This window comes from Nycticebus coucang, chromosome 18 (assembly GCF_027406575.1).
Source record: "Nycticebus coucang isolate mNycCou1 chromosome 18, mNycCou1.pri, whole genome shotgun sequence".
Lineage (NCBI taxonomy): Eukaryota > Metazoa > Chordata > Mammalia > Primates > Lorisidae > Nycticebus > Nycticebus coucang.
The window spans coordinates 59795291-59819070 of record NC_069797.1 but is presented as its reverse complement, the minus strand read 5'-3'; the positions used below and the strand labels follow the sequence as shown (position 1 = coordinate 59819070).

The 23780-nt window shown below is 55.1% G+C and overlaps 2 protein-coding genes across 3 annotated transcripts; one reads left to right on the top strand and one right to left on the bottom strand.

The window, feature by feature from the left end:
• The first annotated feature begins 1810 nt into the window (after nt 1–1810).
• FAM171A2 (family with sequence similarity 171 member A2) lies at nt 1811–12082 on the top strand. Its single transcript, XM_053567934.1, has 8 exons — nt 1811–2071; nt 5339–5566; nt 5781–5873; nt 8602–8760; nt 8844–9023; nt 9121–9237; nt 9352–9478; nt 10046–12082. The coding sequence occupies exons 1-8, from the start codon at nt 1954–1956 to the stop codon at nt 11505–11507; spliced, it is 2484 nt and encodes an 827-aa protein (XP_053423909.1). The 5' UTR covers nt 1811–1953; the 3' UTR covers nt 11508–12082.
• Nucleotides 12083–12149: 67 nt separating this feature from the next.
• GRN (granulin precursor) lies at nt 12150–21324 on the bottom strand. 2 transcript variants are annotated; one of them, XM_053567935.1, is made up of 14 exons: nt 21248–21324; nt 17072–17186; nt 15895–16039; nt 15649–15774; nt 15463–15547; nt 14886–14998; nt 14655–14790; nt 14435–14544; nt 14111–14234; nt 13756–13853; nt 13422–13667; nt 12988–13203; nt 12674–12904; nt 12150–12584 (listed from the first exon to the last, which is right to left on the bottom strand). In XM_053567935.1, exons 3-14 carry the CDS (start codon nt 16030–16032, stop codon nt 12447–12449), a joined length of 1761 nt encoding a protein of 586 aa, XP_053423910.1. In that variant the 5' UTR covers nt 16033–16039; nt 17072–17186; nt 21248–21324; the 3' UTR covers nt 12150–12446. The 2 variants fall into 2 exon arrangements, with proteins under 2 accessions (XP_053423910.1, XP_053423911.1); XM_053567936.1 differs by lacking the exon at nt 17072–17186 and having other exon boundaries at nt 21248–21308.
• Between the last annotated feature and the right edge of the window lie 2456 nt (nt 21325–23780).

Here is a 23780-nt window from a genome sequence, read left to right as displayed (position 1 = left end):
AGGACTTTGGACTAGATGTTAAGTGCTGGAGGAAGCTACTGAAGAACAAACTTACCTCACAAGAGCTGTTAGTGTTTTATTTTACCCAAAGGGTAAATGGTAAATTCTGAAAAGAATAATTTAACATCCATGCATGGCAAGTTTCAGAACCTAAAACTAGGTTTCTAGTTGGGTGACTGTGAGCATTTAAGAAAAGATTAAGCCATGATCCTTGAACATCAGCCAAATTCCCTTCCCCTTCTGTCATTGCAATTGAATGGCCCCAGATCACTTATTTTGATCCAGCAAAGCATTTGGCATTTAGACGAGACAGAAATGTGAGCTGGATTGTACAGACTCAGATTTAGACCTGAATAAGTCTGATAAAGCTGAAGGAGATCTCTACGGGGGTGTCCCAAAGCTTCACCCTGGTCCAGGGCTGTGTGGCAAGGTCATGAGGGCTTTGAATGGAGGCAGAGAAAGCCACTCTTCACCAGTGCAGATGGCTACTGCTGGGGGGGAGCTCCAATACAATGGATGACTGAAGCAGATTCAAGCAGCCTTGACAGATTGTAAAGTTGGGTTGAAACCAACAAGATGAAATTCACCAGGGATGAGTGCTAAGTCCTGTGTTGAGGTTCCAAAAATCTTGTTACATAATAATAGGACTGGGAAATCTGGTTAGACAGAAATTTCTGTTAAAAAGAAAGGAGAGAGAAGAAAGGAGTAAAGAAAGGACAGAAGGACAGAAGAAAGAAAGAAGGAAAGAAAGGAGAGAGACAGACAATGGTGTTTTAATTTTGTCCACATACTTACCACAAGGTCCTCTTAAGTCAGAAGACCCAACCAGTGGACCCAACCAGGAAGGGAGCCTGCTGTTCTCTGGGGATGAGTTCCTTGCCATGGGTATCCAGTCCCTTCCTGGGCACCACATTGTGAGAAAGAGAAGGTGACAAGTCAGAGAGAACCAGCAGAGGGATACTAGATTAGCTGAGGATTTGGCCACATGGAAACTGAGTGATGTGACAACCAAAAACATTGAACTGAAAGGAAAGAGAGCTTGGCTGTGGCTAGGGCAGGCAAATAGCTGTCTTCAAATGCGGGTTAAATGACTGAAGAAAAAGAAAGACCTGGTTTGTCATTCCAGAAGCCAGAACAGGTGGGACCACCCAGTGATTCTCAGTAGGAGAGAAAGGCTGCTTCCTCCTGCACAGCAGCTTTCTAACCATTATGACAGCCTAGCAATAGCCCTTAGTACCTGGGCAGAGGTGAGCCCCACTTCTTGTAGCACCATTTGTCGCGCCCCTACTCGATTAGGTTAGTGCTAGACCTTTTCCATCCTCCTCTCGTTTCGTCGCTACAAGAACGCTAGGAGTTAAAGATTATTATAACTCCCGTTTTAAAGGAGGACTGAGGACCGCAATGCTCAGTTACTTGCCTATGGCTTTTTAAGAGGTTCAGCAGTGGGCTTGGCTGCTAGCTCCCTAGCACTGCGTGGGTGTTTGTGCGGAGAGAAGGGAGCGGTAGAGCAAGGGGTTCTTACACTTTTTTGGATGCTCATGACTGTACACTTCTGAGTGTGTTGTTTTAGCCATTCTCCCTCCAAATTTTGCACCAAATTTTGAGGCCTCTCGAACTCCCCAAAACCCTTGCGAGGGGACCCTGATCACTACACTCCCCCATAGCTCGGAGTCAGGGAGCGCCGCGTGGGGGTTGCGAGGTGGGCAGCGCAGGGGGGACTGGGGGTGGAGCAGAGCCGAAAGGAGGCGGCGCCGGGGGCTTGCGGGGTGGCGCGCGGCCTGCAGGGGGCGCTGGCGGCGGCCCCGGCAGAGACAATCGCGCTGAGCGGGCGCCGCAGCCTGAGCGCTAGCTGGAGCAGCGAGCGCGGCGAGGCGTAGAGCTGGGGCTGAGCCGGGCCGGCCGAACGGGGCCGGGCGGGAGCCATGGACCGCTAGGGCCGGGCCGAGCCCCGCGATGCCTCTGCCGAGTGGCCCCAGTGTCCTCACGCGGCTGCTGCCGCTACTGGGACTGCTGCTCGGCGGCGCCTCCCGGGCTCCCGGCAAGTCGCCACCCGAGCCCCTCAGCCCGCAGGGTGAGTCTCCGCTGGGAGGGGCCGCGATCACCGGCCAGAGCCCCTGGTCAGGCCCCCGCCCGCCAGTCCTCTTTTCGCGGCACTCGGGAATTAAGGGGTGTTCTGTTTCCCCGGGTTTGGGTGGGGGGAGCTAGGCGATCTGGGGTTTGCGCTTCTGGGGAAAAGAGGATGGGGGAGAGGGAGGCCGTCCGGAGCTGGGGTCTCGGGGAGACACAATAGAAGGGCGGGGGTCCACAGGCTCGGCGCCGCCGCCCCCTCTCGGCTTGTTTTTCTCCCTCCTGGTTCGCGAGGCGCTGCTGCCTGTGCCATTGTCTACCGAAGACACCCGCCCAGAAGAGGGCTGGGGTGGGCGCCGGCTTCGCAGCCCCCTCCAGGTTCTTAGCTCCCGACTCTTGCCCCGACCCTTGCTGGGTGGGGACGCAGGCTTCGGCTGCCACCCTAGGCCCGGACGGGGGGCTGGGCGCCTAGAGCTGGTTTAGAAGGGGGAGGGGAGGTAGGGGAGTGGGTGAGGCTGTGGGCGGGATTGATTGCTCTAATGGGGATCTTCGCCCTGAAGCCTGACAGCCCCCTGCCGGCCCCCGGGTTTAGAATTGGGGGTGCACCAAATAAACGCCGATCAACCCATGATGGACGAAAGGCTGCAGTTGGGGAGCTCTGAGAAAGGGGTACATTGTGATTCCTAGCTCAAGACGCATGGCAGGGATATGGTCGCGGAGCCACGCTGAGCTGGCTGGCTGCAGGCACTGCCGGCTGGGAGGGCAGGTGCCCAGGTGCCCGGGTCCCCATCCAGCAGGCCTTCTGGCATTTCTGTCCCCTACCTACCCCCAGATAACCCCTTCCTCATTTCACCTCTCCTTTGCAGTAGAGACCCTCCCAACCCCTTGCTGGGCCCAGGTGGGTGTGTGAAGTGGGGGTGGGGCCGCTCCTGCAGTGGGAGCTCCAGACCCTGACTCCACACCCCACACATTGGGCCTGGCCGCACAGAAACCTCCACCCACTCCAGCCTCCTGCCCTACCACCCTGGCTACTGCTTTTCTCTGCCTGTGGGCCTCATCCCTGCCCGGTATTCTCCACTCTCTCCACCACCCCATATCCTACCACCCCCAAGGAGTTGACAGGAAAAGCAGGGGTGGAGTGGGGGGTGGAGGGGGCTCTAGATAAGGGAAGTGGGGTCCGGATGAAGGGAGGGGGTTGGTTTCCTCCTGGACCCAGGCGGAGCTGAAGCCCCAGAGAGGCATGGATACTGTATGGAATGTCAGGCTTTGAGAAATGGGAAATAGTCATTCCCTGCCTCAGTCTCCCCTGCTCTCTGGGGAAGGAGATAAGGCTCTGCTTCATAGGAAGAGGCCCTGGTTTCACAGGAAGCTCCTCCCTCAAGTCCCTGCACCCCAGGGAAGGGGGCCCAAGGAATTGGCTGGAACAGAGCCAGGATAGGGGGCTCTCTCAGGCAGCTGGCTGGGAGCCCAGGTTGAGGGGAGGGGGGAAGGGAACAGCTAGGCATTTGCCCCCTCCCCCAGCAAGCTTGGCATCAATGCCTCACTCAGGCCTTACCTGCCCACCCCTGTTTTATTTCCCAGGCCCCTTCCCTCTGAGGCTTTGGCACTTGAACTCAAGGCAGTCTCACAAATGACCATATTTCAGACTCCTGCATTCCCTCTTCCCAGCTGCTCTATCCAGCTGCTCCTAGCCCAGTATAGGGGTGGGGACTGACCAGGGCCTTCTAGCTTTTCAGAATTCCTACTGGGTAGTGGTGGGGGGGACGCCTCCAGTTCCTTGAAGAATCAGAGAGCCAGAGTGGGTCAAGTGCATGCACCCACCCTGCAGGACTGGGCTCCTGCCAGGGAGGGGAGAGGGAAGTGGGCTCAGGCGAACAACTGGATGGGATGCCAGGGGCAGGCGTGGCTCTGGCCCCGCGTTGGAAGCCTGAGACAAGCCACCTGTCCCTGTAAGTGTCAGGTTCTACTCTAAGGTCTTCCCCTTCCTGAAGCCTACACAGAGCTCCCTGACCTCCCTGTGCCCTACTGCTGTCACCTTTAGACTCTTTGTTGTGTACCCAGGCTCCCCTAGGTTTGCATATAGCACCCAGCCCACTCACCACCCACCTCCTGCCCCCCACACACACACACTGAGGTCTCTATTCTCCCCCAGGCATGACACCCATCCTTAGCAGCAAGGTAGGAGTAAGGTGTGTTCCTTAGGGAGCAGCTGTGCTAAGTGGGAAGGGGTCAGAGAGGCTGCCTGGGGAATGAATCCATGGGAACAACTCAAGGTCCCCGTTACCCCACCAAGCTAAGAACTGCAAGATAGCCTGGCTGTAGTATCCTGGGGCTAGGGGAGAGGCATTTCTGGAAAGCAAGACTAGGGCTGCCCTTCGCAGCCACTCCACACTGGCTTCCCTTGGGCCTGGGTTGGTCCACCCAGATCTCCTTCCCCTTGACAGGGCCCCAGCTCCCTGCCTGATCTGGGAGGAATCAGGGCATTGCCATGGTGACTGAAGCTGACCAGCTAGGAGGGGGCAGGCTGTAAATGTGAGGTGGAGGGGGCAAGGGGTACTCATTTGGGCACAGGAGTCAGAGTGAGTCCCTAATCTGAAGAGACACAGGTGTGTGCAAAGGATCCTGGGAAGAGAATGAATGATGTGAATGACCAATTCACTAGTATCCCCTTCTCAATTTTTTCCTGAAAACCAAAACTTCTGACCTAGCTTCAACCCTCCTTTCAAAACTTCTGTATCTTAACCTCCCTCCTCTTCCCCCTGGAGGCCTATACTTCTCCAGTTGTTCATCCTTTCTCAGTACTACCTTTTCTTCTCCCCAGACGGTGGACTCTAGAACTCATGTTCTAGAGGCAGACTGCATGCAGATCTGGATCCCAGATCTTCTGGTAATGGTAGTGCAGTTATCTGAATGTGTTGAGCCTCAGTTTTCTTATCTGTAAAATGGGTTTAGGGCATATTTTATCTAATGCACCATTGAATGTAAGATAAACCATTATTTCATGTACTAGTATGAAAGGATAAAATGCTGCCAATGGTAATTATGACATCATTAATCACAGATACAGCTTGAGTTAAAATATGTTCAAATGTGAAATTGTTAGATTTGATGAAATATAGTAAAAGTCCCATCTTCCTCACAGGCTGATGGGAGGTTTAAGCTCTATAGATGCTGGCTTTTATCATACCTTCTTTAGCCTCAGCCCCAAAGCCTCTCTTAACCCACACCCAATACTCCCTCCTCACTCATCTTCACCCCATCTTGCCCACAGAGATCCTGATCAAGGTGCAGGTGTATGTGAGCGGGGAGCTGGTGCCCCTGGCACGGGCCTCAGTGGACATTTTTGGGAACCGGACTCTGCTGGCAACTGGCACCACAGACTCAGAGGGTGTGGCCACTCTGCCACTCAGTTACCGCCTGGGCACCTGGGTGCTGGTCACTGCTGCCCGCCCTGGCTTCCTTACCAACTCTGTGCCCTGGCGTGTCGACAAGCTGCCCTGTAAGTGCAAGGGCAGGTGGAGGGGTGATAACAGCTGACCCTCCATCAGCCCCTTCCCAGAATAGTCCTTGGGGGCGGAGGGGCAGGCTTTCAGCAGCTGCCGCCTGGGCTGGGGTATACAGAGTGAGTTGAGGGAGGATGAAGCCACTGGGACTCGGAGGAGGCCCTTGGGGGGAAGGCTTTTTCTGGAGCTGACAGGCCACCCCTCCTGCAGTGTATGCATCCGTCAGCCTCTACTTACTCCCTGAGCGGCCAGCCACCCTCATCCTCTATGAGGACCTTGTGCACATTCTCCTGGGCTCTCCTGGTAAGGCTCCCCCTACCCGGTTCCACCCTGGCTCCTCTTCCTTTCCCTTGACCTGGGTATAGAGACTTCCAATCTTTTACATATTAGCTGGGTGCACTTGAGCAAGTCACTTAACCTCTCTGAGCCTTAATTTGTTCATTTGTAAGATGCGAAAGGATCAAATTGAGGTAAAGATTAAATAACATCAAACATGCAAAAAAAAGAAAAACAGCATAGAAGGCGTTCAATAAATGTTTACAGTTATTGGGGCTTCTTGTGGTTTCTATTCTCTCTCTATTCCTACTTCCCTGCCACCTTTATCTTTAGTGGATCTACACGGATTTGTTGTGCACCTGCGGGGTGCCTGGCTATGTTAGAAGACCACACAAGCAGTCCTTCCAAAGGTGTTGGACACCCATCAAGTGCAAGGCCTAGAGCAATCCCACAGTGGTACTTGTCTACTCACAGGCTTTCAGTCTCACTCAACTAGTGCTTACCTCAGCACCAACGCTATGCCAGGCATCATGGCTAGTGGTGAGGAGCAATGGTGAGGAAGAAGACCTGCCCCCTGCCTTGTGGAGTTCTCAGGCAAGTAGGAAGACAGGCAGATCACTGCAATCCCTGGAGTACTTACAGAGCAGGCAGGGGAGCAGATAGAGGACAGCTGCTTTCAATGTGGAGACATCCTTTCTTGTAAGTGTAGTTGGGCCAGCAATAGCTTGGTAAAAGGAACAGTCAGACTACAGAATGGAAGAGTGAAAAAAGCATCTTCACTGGAGAGGAAGGCCTGGAGGAGTCAGGAAGGTGCAGGACAGAAGGCGAGTATTACCCGGCTAATGCTAGAGAGCCACAGTGGGGTCTGGAGTGGGAGAAACCTCTTCCCAATTTAGATTCTGAGTTTGAAACTTTTGTCACCAAGCTACTCTTATGTGCTTATCTTAGTCATTTCAATCTAGAGGCTTCTAAATGTCCTTCCAGATTTTTAAAATGCTGAATGGGCTATTTGTTGTCCCCTAGCTTAAAGCCCTCAGTACAGGCTCAGCACCTATAGCTCAGAAGCTAGGTCACCGGCCACATACATGGGGGCTGGCAGGTTTGAACCCAGCCTAGGCCTGCCAAACAACAATAACAACAAAAAATAGCAGGGCATGTGGAGGGCACCTGTAATCCCAGCTACTTGGGAGGCTGAGGCAAGAGAATCTCTTAAGCCCAAGAGTATGAGGTTGCTGTGAGCTATGATGTTGCGGCACTCTACTGAGGGCGACATAGTAAGATTCTGTCTCTAAAAAGAAAAGCCCTCAGTACAAATCCCAGGCCCTTTCCCAGAGCCAGCAAGGCCCTCGTGGGCCAGGCAACTGTTGCATATTACCCCTGCACTACAGTCACCTGCCCTTGCAGTCCCCAGACAGTTCCTGCTGCCCTATGCCTCTGGTCCTTTCCCATTCCAGTCCTCCCAGAAGCCCATTCTCATTCTCTTTCCTGGCTGAGTCTTACTGATCCTGCAAGACTCCAGAGGGCCTCCCCTGAGCTGGCAGGCCAAGCTCCCATAGGCCCCTGCATCCCTGCATCCCAGTGAGGCTGGAAGGGATGGTGGCTGAGAGGGTGGGCCCTGGCGCTGGATGGCCTGGGCTTCAATCCAGGCTTAATGATTGGGCAAGTTATTGAACTTCTTCCTTCATTTTTGCATCTATAAAAAGGGGTTGATAATAAAGAAATCTGCATTAGGAGTTAGTATCCTAATTACAGGGGTTAATATAGGTAACTTGCCCAGAACAGTGTCCAGCATATTTAAAGTTTAATAAATGTTAGCTATGACCATATTGCATTGGAATTCTGTTCGTTTGTGCCTTCCTCCCCAATGCATGCACATACGACCTACGTTTCTAATGAAGCAGTCACTAGCTACCCATCTGTTTAAATTGAAATAATTTATATTAAAAATTCATTAGGTTCTTTTTTTTTTTATTTTGAGACAGAGTCTCACTATGTTGCCCTCGGAAAAGTGCTGTGGTGTCACAACTCACAGCAACCTCAAACTCTTGGGTTTAAGCAATTCTCTTGTCTCAGCCTCCCAAGTAGCTGGGACTACTGGCACCTGCCACAACACCCGCCTATTTTTGTTGTTGTTGTTGTTGTTATTGTTATTTGGCAGGCCCAGGCTAGGTTTGAACCCACCAGGTCCGATGTATGTGGCTGGCACCCTAGCCGCTGAGCTACAGGCATGAGCCAAAAATTCATTAAATTCTTAAACATTAGTAAGTTCAGTCTCAGTCATAGTGGCCACATTTCAAATGCTTTACAGCCACGTGTGCCTAGCAGTACCATAATGGGTCTCACAAACAGAACATTTCCATGGCATCAGAAAGTTGTAAAGAACAGCACAACACTAGACTGTAACTTGAAAGCAGGGAGTTACGTCATTCATTTTTGCACTCCTTGTACCTAACCCAGTGTCTGCCACACTGTGGACAATACTAATTGCTGATGATCTGAACCTCAGCATTTTATAGGTTTATAAGAAAATAGCATTTCCAAGAGACTAATAACCTTCTGAGGGTCTCACAGCAATTCCAGGTCTATGTCCTTTTCAGATTAACATTCTGTGACTGCCCAGTTCTCTCCCCAAGGCAACACCCTCCCTTCCTAAATGGCCTGACTCAGTGGCTTCCCTTCTTGGATACTGGCTTTCTGCTCTGGGCCCTGGGAAACCTTGTCCCTGGCCAGGCCACTGCAGCCTCTTTCCATCCAGGTGCCCGCTCCCAGCCCTGGGTGCAGTTCCAGCGCCGGGCTGCCCGCTTACCTGTCAGCTCCACCTACAGCCAACTCTGGGCCTCGCTCACACCTGCCAGCACCCAGCAGGAAATGCGTGCTTTCCCTGCTTTCCTGGGCACTGAAGCCTCCAGCTCAGGTATGCTGGATGCCCAGTATGGAAGGGGTCTCCCCACCACTGCTCCACAACTAGCTCTCAGCCTTTGTGTCCTCTTCTCTCAGGCAATGGCTCCTGGCTGGAGCTGATGCCCTTGGCTGCTGTGAGTGTGCACCTACTGACAGGTAATGGGACAGAGGTGCCACTCTCAGGTCCCATTCACCTGTCCCTGCCTGTGCCCTCAGAGGCACGTGCCCTTGCCGTGGGCACCAGCATTCCAGCCTGGAGGTTCGACCCCAAGAGTGGTAAGTGCCTCCAGAGGTTGCAGTGCTGGAGTTGGGGAAGGAGAAGAAAGTGGGACTTAGGTGGGAAGGACATTGAGTTTGATTCTGCCTCTCCCAGGGCTCTGGGTACGAAATGGCACTGGTGTAATCCGGAAGGAAGGCCGGCAGCTCTACTGGACTTTCGTCTCTCCCCAGCTGGGGTACTGGGTGGCTGCCATGGCCTCTCCCACAGCTGGTGAGAGCAGTGGGTCAGTGGGGGTGGGGAGTGGGAGAGAGGGAGGCTGGGAGAGTGGATTCCTCCTCAAAGGCTGGAAGGGCATCCACACCTGAACGCTAAGCCCTGGCACAGGGCTGGTCACCATCACATCGGGTATCCAGGACATTGGCACCTACCACACCATCTTCCTGCTCACCATCCTGGCCGCCCTGGCCCTGCTGCTGCTCATCCTGCTGTGTCTCCTCATCTACTACTGCCGGTGAGTGCCCAGCCTCCACCCTAGCCTCCTCTCCTTCCACTGACGCTGCCCTATGCCTGGTCTTGAGCTGGGCACTGGGGCCCCACAGATACCTGAAACACAATTCTGGTCCTCAAGGTCTGAAAGGAAAGGACTTCGTATGCACATGCAAGGCCCTTGAAAGACTGGCTTAAGTAGGGGGGGAGCGCAGCAGACAGGAGGCAAGACCTGCAGCTGCTCCTTCTAGCCCAGCTCTCCCTCCCAGGAGACCCCAGGCCAGACACCTGTTGGCTTAGGTGGTCTTCTCAAGTTCTCATGGAACCTCCTACAAGCAAAGGAGGGCAGAGCTCACCCCAGGGGAATACAAACTTACACAACTGCTGAAGGGGCCTTCAACAGGGACCCAAACTCTTTGCACAAACCTCTCCCAAGCCCCCTACCCATCTCTCCTGAACGCCCCACGCATCTTCCCACCCCAGCCCTCCAACTATACCTATCCCTCACCTTGCACCTGGGGGCTGGGTGTTAGGGAGCTACTCTGGCCCTCACCCTTCCCTTGAGTGTCCCTGTCTCCTCCTTCCTCTCTAGGAGGCGCTGCCTGAAACCCAGGCAACAACACCGCAAGCTGCAGCTCTCCGGGCCCTCCGACGGTAACAAACGAGACCAGGCCACCTCGATGTCCCAGCTCCACCTCATCTGTGCGGGACCCCTGGAGCCCGCCCCATCTGGAGACCCCGAGGCTCCGCCTCCAGGCCCCCTCCACTCGGCCTTCTCCAGCTCCAGGGACTTGGCTGCCTCTCGGGACGACTTCTTCCGCGCCAAGCCGCGTTCTGCCAGCCGCCCGGCCGCAGAGCCTTCAGGTGCCCGCGGAGGCGAAGTTGCCGGGCTCAAGGGCGCCCGCTCGGTCGAGGGTCCTGGCGGGTTGGAGCCGGGCCTGGAGGAGTACCGGCGGGGCCCCTCAGGGGCAGCAGCATTCCTGCACGAGCCGCCCTCGCCGCCGCCGCCCTTTGACCACTACCTGGGTCACAAGGGGGCGGCCGAAAGCAAGACCCCCGACTTCCTACTATCGCAGTCGGTGGATCAGCTGGCGCGGCCGCCGTCGCTCAGCCAGCCGGGGCAGCTCATCTTCTGCGGCTCCATCGACCACCTCAAGGACAATGTCTACCGCAACGTCATGCCCACCCTGGTGATCCCCGCGCACTACGTGCGTCTCAGCGGCGAGGCTGGCGCCGCGGGTGTAGGCGATGAGCCTGCCCCGCCCGAGGGCGCGGCCCCTGGCCAGGCGCGTCCTTTTCCCCAGCCTGACCCTCAGCGCCCGCTAATGCAGGGCCACTCGGGCGTCGGGGGCGAGGGCGGCGTGGGTGGCGGCGGCGAGAGCTGGGGAGGCGGGCGCTCCGCGCCCGTCAGCGGCTCCGTCACTATCCCGGTGCTGTTCAATGAGTCCACCATGGCACAGCTCAACGGGGAGCTGCAGGCGCTGACCGAGAAGAAGCTGCTGGAATTGGGTGTGAAACCTCACCCGCGCGCCTGGTTCGTGTCCCTGGACGGGCGCTCCAACTCGCAAGTGCGCCATTCCTACATCGACCTGCAGGCTGGCGGCGGGGGCCGCAGCACAGACGCCAGCCTGGATTCCGGCGTCGACGTGCACGAGGCGCGGCCCGCGCGCCGCCGGGCCCCGAAGGAGGAGAGGGAGCGCGCCCCGCCTGCCGCCCCGCCGCCGCCGCCCGCGCCCCAGCGCCTAGCGCTCAGCGAGGACACGGAGCCCAGCAGCAGCGAGAGCCGCACGGGCCTCTGCTCCCCGGAGGACAACTCGCTGACCCCGCTGCTGGACGAGGTGGCAGCGCCCGAGGGCCGGGCGGCCACGGTGCCCCGGGGTCGGGGCCGCAGCCGCGGGGACAGTTCCCGTAGCAGCGCCAGCGAGCTGCGGCGCGACTCGCTCACCAGCCCGGAGGACGAGTTGGGGGCAGAGGTGGGCGACGAGGCTGGCGACAAGAAGAGCCCGTGGCAGCGGCGGGAGGAGCGGCCGCTCATGGTGTTCAACGTCAAGTAGCGACCTCGCCGGGCTTGTCGCCGCCTCGGGGTCTGCCCCCGCCCCTTCCTCCTGGGCCCGTCCCCAGGGTGCGCGCCCCGGGAGCCTGCGGGGGCACTCGTTCTTAGCCCCAGCCTCTGCTGGAAAGGTGTCCAGGGGCCTGCGGAGTCATCCATGGTATGTGCTGGGTAATGTCTTGCGAAGGGACCCTGTGTCTGCCTCCAAGCCAAGGGAGTGAGGGGTCCGGCTCCCCACTGGGAGGTGCTGGGGAGGAGGGCTGGGTGGGGGGAAGCAGCGCCTGTATAGACGCGGCTGTACATAGAAAGTTCTATGATGAGGAAACCGAGGGGCAGCCCAGCCTGAGCTGCTAGTGTGAGGGCTGGGAAGGGAGGGGGCATTCTCTATGGACCCCTGGGAGGGAAGGGGTGCTGCTTGCTGAGTAGCCCACCTCTGGGCTACAATGTCACAGAGCTGGTGGCTGGGGCAGCTCTGGGGATTAGGGGATAATGTGATGGGGCAGCTGTAGGCAACAGCAAATATAAAATTGGTGAGGGTGATGCCCATGTGTCTTTCTGTGGGGTGGGAGAATGTTGGCACTGGACAAGACACTTGCTCACGGGGGCCCTGGAGAGGGCAGGCAGCATGGCCAAATCAGACTGTTAAGAAAGTGTACAAACTTTATTGGAATACACACACACCCCTGTGGATAGGGAAGAGCACCTGGCCACAGGGTCGGCAGAAATGGGGGGAGGGCCTGGCAGCTTGTATTGTGGCTTTTGCCACAGCCACCATTCTGATAGGGAAGGCCTTAGAGTGAGGCCTCACCTCTCATGATGATAGAGGGACTCAGAATGGTGGAGGTGGGAGAATTTGGTTGGAGAGAGGTGCTGGAGAGGCCTGAGCAGTGGGCACCCTCTAAGCAGGGTCCCAAAGGCTGCATAGTGTCTTCAGTCCTGTCCCTCACAGCAGCTGTCTTGGGGCTGGGTTCCTCAAGGGGCTGTCCCAGCGCAGGGTACCTCTGCGCAAACACTTAGTGCCCCTGGCCCCACAGTGGAAGCCAGCAGGACAGCAGTGACGCTGATCTGCACAACAGATACCCTGGATGGTGAGAGAAGGGTGAGAGAGTTGGACAAGGCAGGAACTGGCCCACGGCCATATCTAGCCCTAGGGTAGAGGTTGGCACTGACCTGGCGGTAGGGACAGCATGCCCAGCCCCCTCGGCTGTCTCGGCAGCACGTCTGGTTATCATGGCAGAAGCGCCCTGACCCACACTGCACGTCTCTCACACCCACAAGTGGGCCTTGGGCTAGGCGGGCAGCAGGCTGGGCAGAGTCCACTTCCTTCTCACAGGATCGGGCCTTCACATTGCAGGTATACCCAGCCGGGCAGCAGTGCCGGCGATCCTCACAGCACACAGCCTGGGTCAGGGGAGGGATGGCATCATATTCCTGTCCCACTGGCTTTAGCCCTCTTATCCAGGTGCAGGAGGGTAGGCACTCACATGGGGCAACTGGCAGCAGGCCCAGCCCCCACTCAGGCTTGGGCAGCAGGTCTGCCCCACTGGGCAGCTGGTGTGCTGGTCACAGCCGATGTCTCTGGGGCGGGCAGGTGTCTTCACCAATCCAGCCACTATCTTGCTCCCCCTCTGACACCGTCCCTCAGCTATGCATGTGTAGCCCTGGGGGCAGCAATGCTGCTGATCCAAGCAGCAGACAGCCTGGGGAGTAGGCAGGAAAGGTGGTCTGGGGAGCTCATATGTGGGGCGCAGTGCTGACTGAGCCCCAAGCTACCCCAGCCAGCCTCTCCCGCTGACAGTTGGGTGTCACCTGTGGGCTAGGTAGGCAGAGTTTGGAGGAGTAAAGCAGTAGCAGTCTGGCCAACCATCTCCCTAGGCCAAGCCACTGTCCCCTTAGTGCTGTCACCCTACCCATGTACCTCTGGGAGAGGACAGCAGCCCCACTCCCCAGACTGGAGTTGGCAACAGGTACTGGTAGAGAGACAGCTGGTGAAGTTATCACAGTGGACGTCACTCTTCACAGTTTGTGGCTCCAGCGCGCTGAGGTAAGCTGGGGCCTTCTCCATCCAGGGCACCTGGTAGGGCCCCTGTTCACAGGTACCCTTCTCTGTTTCGCACCTAAACCCCTTGGGACAGCAGTGTATGTGATCCTCACAGCACACAGCCTAGGGTGGATGGAGAAGGGCCAGTGAGCACAAGGACCTAACTGGCTGCTACCCTCTGCTCACCCCGCCACCTCCGACTCCTGGGTACCTGGGTAAAAGGGCAGCAGCCCCAGGCCCCCGTCTGTAGGCGGCAGCAGGTGTAGCCATCCGGGCAGCTCACCTCCATGTCACATTTCACCTCCCGCACTGTAAGGGAGGCAAAGAGGTCAGCAGTGGCACTGGGGACCCTCAGGGGTACCCACCCTTTGCCTGCTCCACAACTAGAACCAGATGTTAAAGATGGAGGTTACCACTTATGGCACCCTACAGTTATCCTAAGGCAACACCTGGTGGGGAGAAAAGGGAGCCCTACCCCAAAATCTGTGTCCAGAACAGTGGGGTGGGAAACACCTCCTTGTGGTGCAAGTGGAATGAAATTTGTGGCTGTGGTCTGCCCTTGGTACCTATGTGTGCAGGCAGTTTAGTGAAGAGATCTATAGTGTTCTCCTTAGAGAGGCACTTATTCTGGATCAGGTCACACACAGTGTCCTGGGGACAGCAGTGCAGGTGGTCCGAGCAGCAGATGGCCTGAATGGGAACACAGGGTGGGTTCTTGTAACTTCCAGTCTCAGCTTTGTGTAAGCAGCAGGCTGACCGGTGCTGGCACTGCCCCAGTCTTCCACTAGAGGGTGGCATGAGTCCTGAGCCAGCCAGGCTCCCACCAACCAGCCCAGCCAGTCCTACCTCCTGGAGGCCCACAGCCAAGCTGGCTCCAGCCCCTCACTCACATTGGGCATCGGGCAGCAGCCGTACTTCCCACTGGGCAGTTCACAGCACGTAGAACCATCAGGGCACTGGGACTGCCCATCGGGACACACTACCGAGGTAGACGAAGCCACTGGAAGAGGAGCAAGGCATGAGCAGCAGCCAGGGTTGGGGGAAACTTTACCAGCTGGAGTGAGATGAGGCCTCGCCCCCCACTCCCAGCCCCATAATCTCCATCCTCACCTCCCCAATTAGTCCTCTGTGCAGGGATCTTCTTTGCCAGGGGGTGGGCCCCCATGGGTGTGATGCAGCGGGCATTAACCAGGTCACAGGAGGAACCATGGGGACAGCAGTGCACCTTATCTTCGCAGCATGAAGCCTGAGAAGAGATGATCCTGACTCAGTCTCTGCCCACTCCTACCCCCTAACTCTGCCCCACCACCTTCCCAAAACCCCACCTCCCCAGACCTGTACCTGGGGAATGGGGCAGCATCCCCAGGAGCCATCAGCCATAACACAGCATGTGGAGGAGTTTGGGCATTCAAACTGGCTCCCAGGGCACTGGACAGCACCCAAGAGGTTGTTATCTGTGGACAGGATGATGCTAGGATCCAGGATCTCACCAACCCAGCCAGTAAAGGCCATTGCTCAAGGAGCTAAGGGCCTAGCTGCAGGGAGTGGGGTGATACTAGAGCTTGATGATCTCCCAGGTACCCTTAAGCCTCCCTCTTCAATCTGGTTCCTGCCTCAGCAAGATGACACAGAAAAGGTATCCACTGACAGTGGGTTGGCATCAGACCAGTCCAGCTTGACCTCTCCCCACCCCTGCAATGCCTGGACCTGACCTGGGGTCCTGTTTTCTCTTCTGTCCTCTGCTATCACCAGAACTGTCCCTCCTCCAGAGCAGAGGGTTGCTTAGTACAGATGCCACATGAATGTGAATGAGGGCACCAAGGCTGGAACCAGGATCACCTGGCTGGCTCAGTTCCTGGGTGCTCCAGGTTCCAAATGCTACCCATCCGCCTGGCCTCCACCCAAGCCTCTGTCATACCTGCTTTTTGGAAGCAGGATCGTCCATCAGCACTGCAGTGGAAGCCCCGTGGGCAGCAGTGGTGGCCATCTGCACAAGACACAGCCTATAAGACACAAAGAAGTCTATGAGGCCCTTTTACCTGGGGGTAGGACAGTGCAGAAAAAGTGTAAATGCAGACCTCCATTGAGCTACCAGCTCCCTCACCTCTGGGAACGGGCAGCAACTGGAAGTCCCCAAGATGGTGAGAAGGCAGGAGTAGCCAGCAGAGCAGTGGGCATCAACCTGGCAGGGTTTGCCCAGAGGCCTGCTCAGTGCTGTGGGCCATGTGTCCTGGGAAGAGAGGGAAGAAGATAAACCAAAAGACCTGTCCCTGGCCACCTCTGGCCAACCCAAGATGACCCTTTGGGAAAACCCAAGCTGCCAGCTCTTGCCCAGTTGAAGAGCACTCACCAGAAGAGGATTGCAGCAGCTGTAACTGGCTCCTCCTGGGTCCAGGCAGCAGGCCACTGGGCAGAGCTGACCATCTGGGCACTGTGTTCCAGCCACCAGCCCTGCCACTAAAGCCACCCAGCTCACCAGTGTCCACATGGTCCACCTGCAAAAACCATGGAGCATCTGCCACCCTCAATTCTTAAGCCACTCACTCACCCAGCCCCCTGCCAAGGTCCAGGCCCAGGACTACCTGAGCCTCTCCAACAAACCTCTGTCCAGGCAGAGACAAAGCTGTGCAGGTTGAGACCTTCCTATGATGTCCTCTGTGTGTGTCACACATGTACAAGCACATACACAACCATGAGCATGAATGGTGGCATGCATAGGTGTGTGGGTCTGAGTTCCCAAAACATCGCCTGACACCCAGGCGTGTGTGTAAATGTAGCCCTGTGACAGGAAGACATGATTTTTGTGGGTCTAATCTGTGGGAATGTGGGCCTCCCTCTCCAGGGGTGTGAGAAAAGCATCAGTAGTCATGGGAGAGGATGGGGCTGGGGTACGAGGAGGGAGCCCTCTTCCCAGGGGAAAGCAGGATTCCCCTTCTGCAGCCAGCCTGTCCAGATGTCTCCTCACCTGACACTGTGCTCATACCCACAACCCACTAAGGTTTTGGTGGGTGGAGCAGCCCCATGATGACATGGGAAACCACAGGCTTGAGAAAGTTGTGAAAAAGGAAGTACAGTGGCCAGTGGAATCTGGGCTGCCTTCTCAAGAAGCCAGTCACCACCTGCCCACATCTGTCCCCTCCTCACTTAGGGAAGGGGATACAGAGGCTAGGTCAGCCTTTGAGATACTTGTGTATTGAGTGGCCCCCAACACCACCAGGGCCCTTTCAGACCCCCCAAATACACCACCTCCCCTCTACCCTGGAAGTGAAAATCAGCCACGTGTACAAAGGGACCACGTATATCTGCGGGGTTGCCTGTCTGAATCAGCAGGAAGAACCAGCCTCACATCTATGGGGGAAGCAGCCTCTTACTTCCTAAAAGCCCCTTCCCCCAAGCCCAGCACTAGCTTAACAGAGCAGCCAGAGATGTTACCCTGCCTGGAGGAGCAACAATAATAATGTCTGATGAGCCTCTTGGGAGCCAGTTACAACACTGTTATTTTATTTCTTTGCAACCATCTGATGTACCTTTGCTTTTATTTTTAGAAACAGGATCTGTTGGGTGACGCCTCTAGTTCAAAGGAGTAGGGCACCGACCCCATATACTGGAAATGGCGGGTTCAAACCTGGCCTTGGCCAGAAACTGCAAAAAAAAAGGGATCTGTCTCTATGTTGCACAGGCTGGATTTGAATCCCTGGGCTTCCCACCTCAGCCTCCCTAGTAGCTGGGCCTGTAGGTGCACACCACCTCAATCCCTTACCTTACTTTTAAGGGAGGAAACTGAAGCTCAGAGATATTATATAATATATATAAAAATATAAATAAATATATATATATTTTTTTTTTTTTTTGACACAGAGTCTCACTATGTTGCCCTTGGTAGAAGAGTGCCGTGGCGTCACAGCTCACAGCAACCTCAAACTCCTGGGCTTAAGTGATTCTTTTGCCTCAGCCTCCCAAGTAGCTGGATCTACCGGTGCCCACCACAACGCCTGCCTATTTTTTGTTGCAGTTTGGCTGGTGCCAGGTTCGAACCTGCTACCCTCGGTATATGGGGCCGGCTGGGACTACAGGCGCCTGTCACAACGCCTGGCTATTTGTTGTTGTTGTAGTTGTCATTGCTGTTTAGCAAGCCCAGGCCTGGTTCCAACCCGTCAGCCCCGGTGTTTGTGGCCAGCACCTTAACCACTAAGCTACAGGTGCTGAGCCGATGAAAAATACTTGTAAGAGGCTAGGGCTCAGTAGCTTATGCCTGTAATCCTAGCAGTCTGGGAGGCTGAGGCATTGAAAAACTAGCTTGGGGGGCGGCGCCTGTGGCTCAGTGAGTAGGGCGCCGGCCCCATATGCCGAGGGTGGCGGGTTCAAACCCAGCCCCGGCCAAACTGCAACAGAAAAAATAGCCGGGCGTTGTGGCGGGCGCCTGTAGTCCCAGCTACTCGGGAGGCTGAGGCAAGAGAATCACATAAGCCCAAGAACTGGAGGTTGCTGTGAGCCGTGTGACGCCACGGCACTCTACCAAGGGCGGTACAGTGAGACTCTGTCTCTACAAAAAAAAAAAAAAAAAGAAAAACTAGCTTGGGGAGGTGGGGAGGCCTGTGGTTCAGTGGATAGGGCGCCAGCCCCATATACTGAGGGCGGCGGATTTGAACCCAGCCCCGGCCAAACTGCAACAAAAAATAGCCGGGCATTCTAGCGGGTGCCTGTAGTTCCAGCTACTGGGGAGGCTGAGGCATGAGAATCACCTAAGCCCAAGAGCTGGAGGTTGCTGTGAGCTCTGACGCCACAGCACTCTACAGAGGGTGATAAAGTGAAACTCTGTCTCTAAAAAAAAAAAAAAAGGAAAGAAAAGAAAAACTAGCTGGGCATTGTGGCTGGTGCCTATAGTGCTAGCAACTTGGGAGGCTGAAGCAAGAGGATCACTTGAGTGCAGGAGTTTGAGGTTGCTGTGAGCTATGGTGCCGTGGCACTCTACCTAGGGCTACAGAGTGAGACTCTGTCTCAAAAAGGAAAAAAAAAAAAAAGGAAGGAAAAGAAAAGAAATTTCACAAAATGTTACATTGGTGGTGAAATGTGAAATGTATACCTCATAGGCCTATCATGAAGATGTCTGTACTGAACAATTGCAGACACCTTTGTCATTATTCTTTAAACAATACAGTATAACAACTATTTATAATAAGTAACATTTATATTTTATTTGGTATAATAAGTAATCTGGAGATGATGTAAAGAATACAAGAGGATAGTATGGCTCATATGCAAATACTATGCCATTTTATATCAGGGACTTGAGCATTTCACAGATTTTGGTATGGGGGGGTCCTGGAAACCAATTCTCAACATATATGGAGGTCATGTCATAAATCAAGTCCTGGTGACTGGCTGGGCACAGTGGCTCACATTTGTGATCCCAGCACTTCAGGAGGATCACTTGAGGTCAGGAGTTCAAGACCAGCCTGGGCAACACAGTAAGATCCTGATGCTATAAAAAAAAAAAATAGCCCAGGATAGTACTGCCTGCCTGTATCACTTGCTACTTGGGAGTTGAGGCAAGAGGATCACTTGAGCCCAAGAGTTTACGGTTACAGTGAGCTGTGATCATGCCACTACACTCCAGCCTGGGCGACAGAGCAAAACTCTATCTCTAAAAAACAAAAAGGCAGTCTGGGTGTGGTGGCTCACGCTGTACTCCTAGCATTCTGGGAGGCCAAGGCAGGTGGATTGCCTGACCTCAACTGGTTCGAGACCAGACCCCAGTCTTTAAAAATAGTCAGGCGTGGGCGGCGCCTGTGGCTCTGTGAGTAGGGCGCCGGCCCCATATGCCGAGGGTGGCGGGTTCAAACCCAGCCCCAGCCAAACTGCAACAAAAAAAAAAGAAAAAAGAAAAAAAAATAGCCAGGCATTGGGCGGCGCCTGTGGCTCAGTGGGTAAGGTGCCGACCCCATATACCGAGGGTGGTGGGTTCAAACCTGGCCCTGGCCAAACTGCAACCAAAAAAATAGCCGGGCGTTGTGGCGGGCGCCTGTAGTCCCAGCTACTCGGGAGGCTGAGGCAAGAGAATCGCCTAAGCCCAGGAGTTGGAGGTTGCTGTGAGCTGTGTGAGGCCACGGCACTCTACCGAGGGCCATAAAGTGAGACTCTGTCTCTACAAAAAAAAAAAAAAAATAGCCAGGCGTTGTGGCGGTTGTCTGTAGTCCCAGCTACTTGGGAGGCTGAGGCAAGAGAATCGCTTGAGCCCAAGAGTTTGAAGTTGCTGTGAGCCTTGACGCCACAGCACTTTACTGGAGGGCAAGAAAGTGAGACTCTGTCTCGAAAACCAAAAGGCATGACAACAGGCTTTGATGTCTCCAGAGCGCACTGGGCCCAGGTTCTTCTTGTAAGTGGCACCCTGGGTATTGCCTAGGAATGACCCCCAAACCCCAGCGAACAGATCCAACAGGCAGGACAGAAACGGGTGCAGGCACTGCCTGGAAATTATACTTGGGTCCTAGTGCTAGAATTGCCACCAACCAATTGTAAGGACCTTAGGAGCTGCTCCTTGTCTGTGTGCTTCAATTCCTCAGGAGTCTGTGTGCTACTGGGGAGGGGAGGAAGGAAATCCCACCCGGACCCTCGCCTTCAATGGCTTTTTTCAAGTGCCCCTTCCTCAAATTCAAAGAACATCCCCACAGGCCACCACCTGGCTGGATAAAGATGAAGAAGACTGGTCCTGGACTGGTGTCCCTCCCATCCTCTCCCACCCCTACAGCTCTCATGCAAAACAGTTGCCCCACCCGCTTCCTGGGTGTTCAGCCTCATCGCTTAGCAGGCTGCCCCGCTGCCCTGGCTTGTTGGGAAGGGGTGCCTGTCTGCACAGGAGTATTGGCCCTTCGGTGAGTTCCCTTTGTTTATCCTGAGGTTAGGGAGTAGAGAGTGTGCGGCTACTGAACACACGCACGCGCACACAGATCAGGGACGTGGGGGAGGGGGACCAATTCCTCTCTGCAGGGCTATGAGTAGCAGCCTCTCACCCCGACCTAACTCTGCCAAAACAACTCCAAGGGGCCGGAGCCTCGTCAAGCCCCTAGCTCCGTCATCTTCCACTAGGTGGCACCCCCCGCCCCAGCTCCGAGTGCCAAGGGGAGAGGAAATTTCCCAAACGAGAGACAACTCAGCTTCAAAAAAGGAGGAAAAAGTGGCGGGGAAGAGTCAGAAGTTAGCTGGTTCCACCCCCCACTAAGGAAGTAAGGAAGAGCCAAACACAACGCAGGATCTAAGTCACCACTCTCAAGTTCCTACTACCTTTGGGAAGCCAAGGTCTCAAGTCCCGCTCTAGCCCCTCGGACCACAGGCGGGCGCCTTTCCTACTCCGAGCCGCGAGGACCACTTACCACCACCACCACAGGGGAAAGAGCCGGCACCTGCCAACAGGGGCACAAGTTGGCTCAAGAATGAGATGGTCCCGGCTTTGGGGTGACGGGCTGCAGCCTCCCAGGATGCTGGGGAGGAAGAGACCCTCCTTCTAATGGGGATCACTGCGATTACTGCTTACTTCCCCCCTCCGATAAGCCTCCCTCCAATGCATCAGAAACGCCCGAAGGAATTTCCTTAAGCGGGTCGTCTCTTGTCTCCCGGCTGAGACTCCAGAGAAACCTCAAGCCCACACGGCCCTGGCCGATCCCCTGGGCAGCAGCAGGGAAAAGGTCTACGCGGCAACCCCCTACCTGCGTCCGGATCTTCGCTTGCTGGGTAGCAGCCGGCGGTCAGCTTGCGGACTACAGCCCCTCAGCGCCATGACCCGCCCACCTTAGCTTCCATTGGCTGGAAGGTCATGATGGTTGCGCTCCCATTGGTTACTCGTCGACATAGAGGCGGGGCCATCCTGGAAAGCTGTGTTTCTTTTCCTACTCAATTCACTCTCCTCCTCCGCTTCCTCTCTGTCTCTCTACACCCCATTTCTAGGGATCATGTGATTGGAGAATCATGTGACACCATGGCCCGTCTTAGTCCGGCAGCAGGTGCTCGCCTCGGCATTTTCCCCCCAGTCCTGCGGGCGTTTGGGATAGTTTGTTCGAGACATGTCTGGGGACGTTGACAGCCCACGGGACTGCTTCTTCGGGGTGGGGGTGGTGAAGGACGTTTACAGGATGTCTGCTTCTGGATTTGAGATAATTGTGCATCCTTATTCTGTTCTATTCAGCACACTCGGATGAAATGCAGGGCAGCCAGGCCCCAGAGGGAGTTGAGGGATAACTATGAGAACGACCATAAACAGCCCATAGGCCAGACTCTGTTGCTAACATCTGTACACCCAGCACTTTGTGAGGCCGAGGAGGGAGGATTGCTTAAGGCTAGTAATTCAAGACCATCCTGAGGAACATAGTAAAATCCCATCTCTTAAAAAAAAAAAAAAATTTAGGGCGGCGCCTATGGCTCAGTGAGCAGGGCGCCGGCCCCATATACCGAGGGTGGCGGGTTCAAACCCAGCCCCGGCCAAACTGCAACAAAAAAAATAGCCGGGCATTGTGGCGGGCGCCTGTAGTCCCAGCTACTCGGGAGGCTGAGGCAGGAGAATTGCCTAAGCCCAGGAGTTGGAGGTTGCTGTGAGCTGTGTGACGCCACGGCACTCTACCGAGGGCAATAAAGTGAAACTCTGTCTCTATAAAAAAAAAAAAAATTTAAAAATTAGCTGGACATGGTGGCATGCGCCTGTAGTTCCAGCTGCTCAGGAGGCTGAAGCAGGAGAATCGTTTGAGCTCTTCGAGGCTGCAGTGAGCTGCAATCCAGCCACTGCAATCCATTCTGGGCCAGAGTGAAAAAAAAATTAAAAATAACGGAGCCCAAGCCCTTTCCTCAAGGTGCTTGTGATGGGTGGGCAGTCCCAGACTAAGTCCAATTTAAGGAACTATAGGTGTGAGTAGGGAGAGGTGGTAGACTGCCTGCAGGTAGGGAAGAAGAGATTCAATTCCACCCTGTGAGCACCTCCTTTAGCTAAAAGTCTGGGAGGATTTAAACTGGGAGGTGGGGAGGAGTTGGAGAAGTGGCAGGGCAGGGGGGTATTGGAAAGAGCCCTAGGAAACCAGATGGGAAGGGAAGCTTTGGCAGGGTTTGAAGCCACATTCAACGCCAGTGGGCTTGAGGAGCTGCTGGATGCCTGGCACTGGCTGGTCTGGGTGGGAGCTGACAAATTGAAGTGGCTTCTTAGTTGCAGTTGGCCTTACCTTTAAGGAATTGATATGGTGGGTGGGGAGAGAAAATGTATAATACAGAACAGATTAGCTGACAACAAAATCCAGACTGCTCAGTGCCAAAGGGCCTGGGTCAGGCAGAGATGGGTGATGGGAGATGAGCTAAGAGGAAGGAGAGGTCCAGGGAAAGTGGGTGGAGAGCCCTGCAGGCTGTGCCAGGAGCTTGAGCTAAGGTCCAGGCTGGGACAGTAAAGAGTGGCTGTGCATGCAGGCATGTAGTAGGGGCTCTTAGCCTGGCACTAGAGAGTGTCCAGAGAGTAGATAAGGTGATTGTGGTGGGATCTAGGATGAACTTGTGCCCTGGTGACATATTTGTGCTATTTTACTTCCTGTGTATCCAGAGGCTGGAGAGTATAGCTTATTCCTTTTTTTTTTTTAGAGACAGAGTCTCATTTTATCACCTTGGGTATAGTGCCATGGTGTCACAGCCCACAGCAACCTCCAACTCCTGGGCTTAGGCGATTCTCTTGCCTCAGCCTCCTCAGTAGCTGGGACTACGGGTGCCCACCACAATGCCTGGCAATGTTTTTGTTGCAGTTTGGCCAGGGCTGCATTTGAACCTGCCACCCTCAGTATTTGGGGCCAGCTACCCACTGAGCCACAGGCCCCACTGCTTATTCTTTTTTTTTTTTTTTGAGGCAGAGTCTCAAGTTGTCACCTTAGGTAGAGTGCTGTGGCATCACAGCTCACAGCAACCTCGAGCTCTTGGGCTTAAAAGATGCTCTTGCCTCAGCCTCCTAAGTAGCTGGGACTACAGGCGCCCACCACAATGCCCGGCTATTTTTTGGTTGTAGTTGTCATTGTTGTTTGTCGGGCCTGAGCTGGATTTGAACCCATCACCTCCAGTGTATGTGGCTGGCACCCTAGCTGATGAACTACAGGCACTGAGACGTGTATAGCTTATTCTACTGAAACACACACGCACATGATTTTCATGAAATGACACTATTAATCAGAGAACCAGAGAAAAATGCAAGGAGGGAAAAAACTCTAAGTCTAAGCTGAAAGA

What these genes read in the sequence shown, in the direction of transcription:
- FAM171A2 (XM_053567934.1), top strand. Translation starts at nt 1,954, where the DNA reads ATGCCTCTGCCGAGTGGCCCCAGTGTCCTCACGCGGCTGCTGCCGCTA. An exon ending in GCGTGTCGACAAGCTGCCCT is followed by an intron (nt 5,567 to 5,780) that starts GTAAGTGCAAGG and finishes CCCCTCCTGCAG; the next exon opens with TGTATGCATCCGTCAGCCTC. An exon ending in CATGGCCTCTCCCACAGCTG is followed by an intron (nt 9,238 to 9,351) that starts GTGAGAGCAGTG and finishes GCCCTGGCACAG; the next exon opens with GGCTGGTCACCATCACATCG.
- GRN (XM_053567935.1), bottom strand. Translation starts at nt 16,032, where the DNA reads ATGTGGACACTGGTGAGCTGGGTGGCTTTAGTGGCAGGGCTGGTGGCT. An exon ending in ATCCTGCTTCCAAAAAGCAG is followed by an intron (nt 14,999 to 15,462) that starts GTATGACAGAGG and finishes TCCTGTCCACAG; the next exon opens with ATAACAACCTCTTGGGTGCT. An exon ending in GATGCTGCCCCATTCCCCAG is followed by an intron (nt 14,791 to 14,885) that starts GTACAGGTCTGG and finishes ATCTCTTCTCAG; the next exon opens with GCTTCATGCTGCGAAGATAA.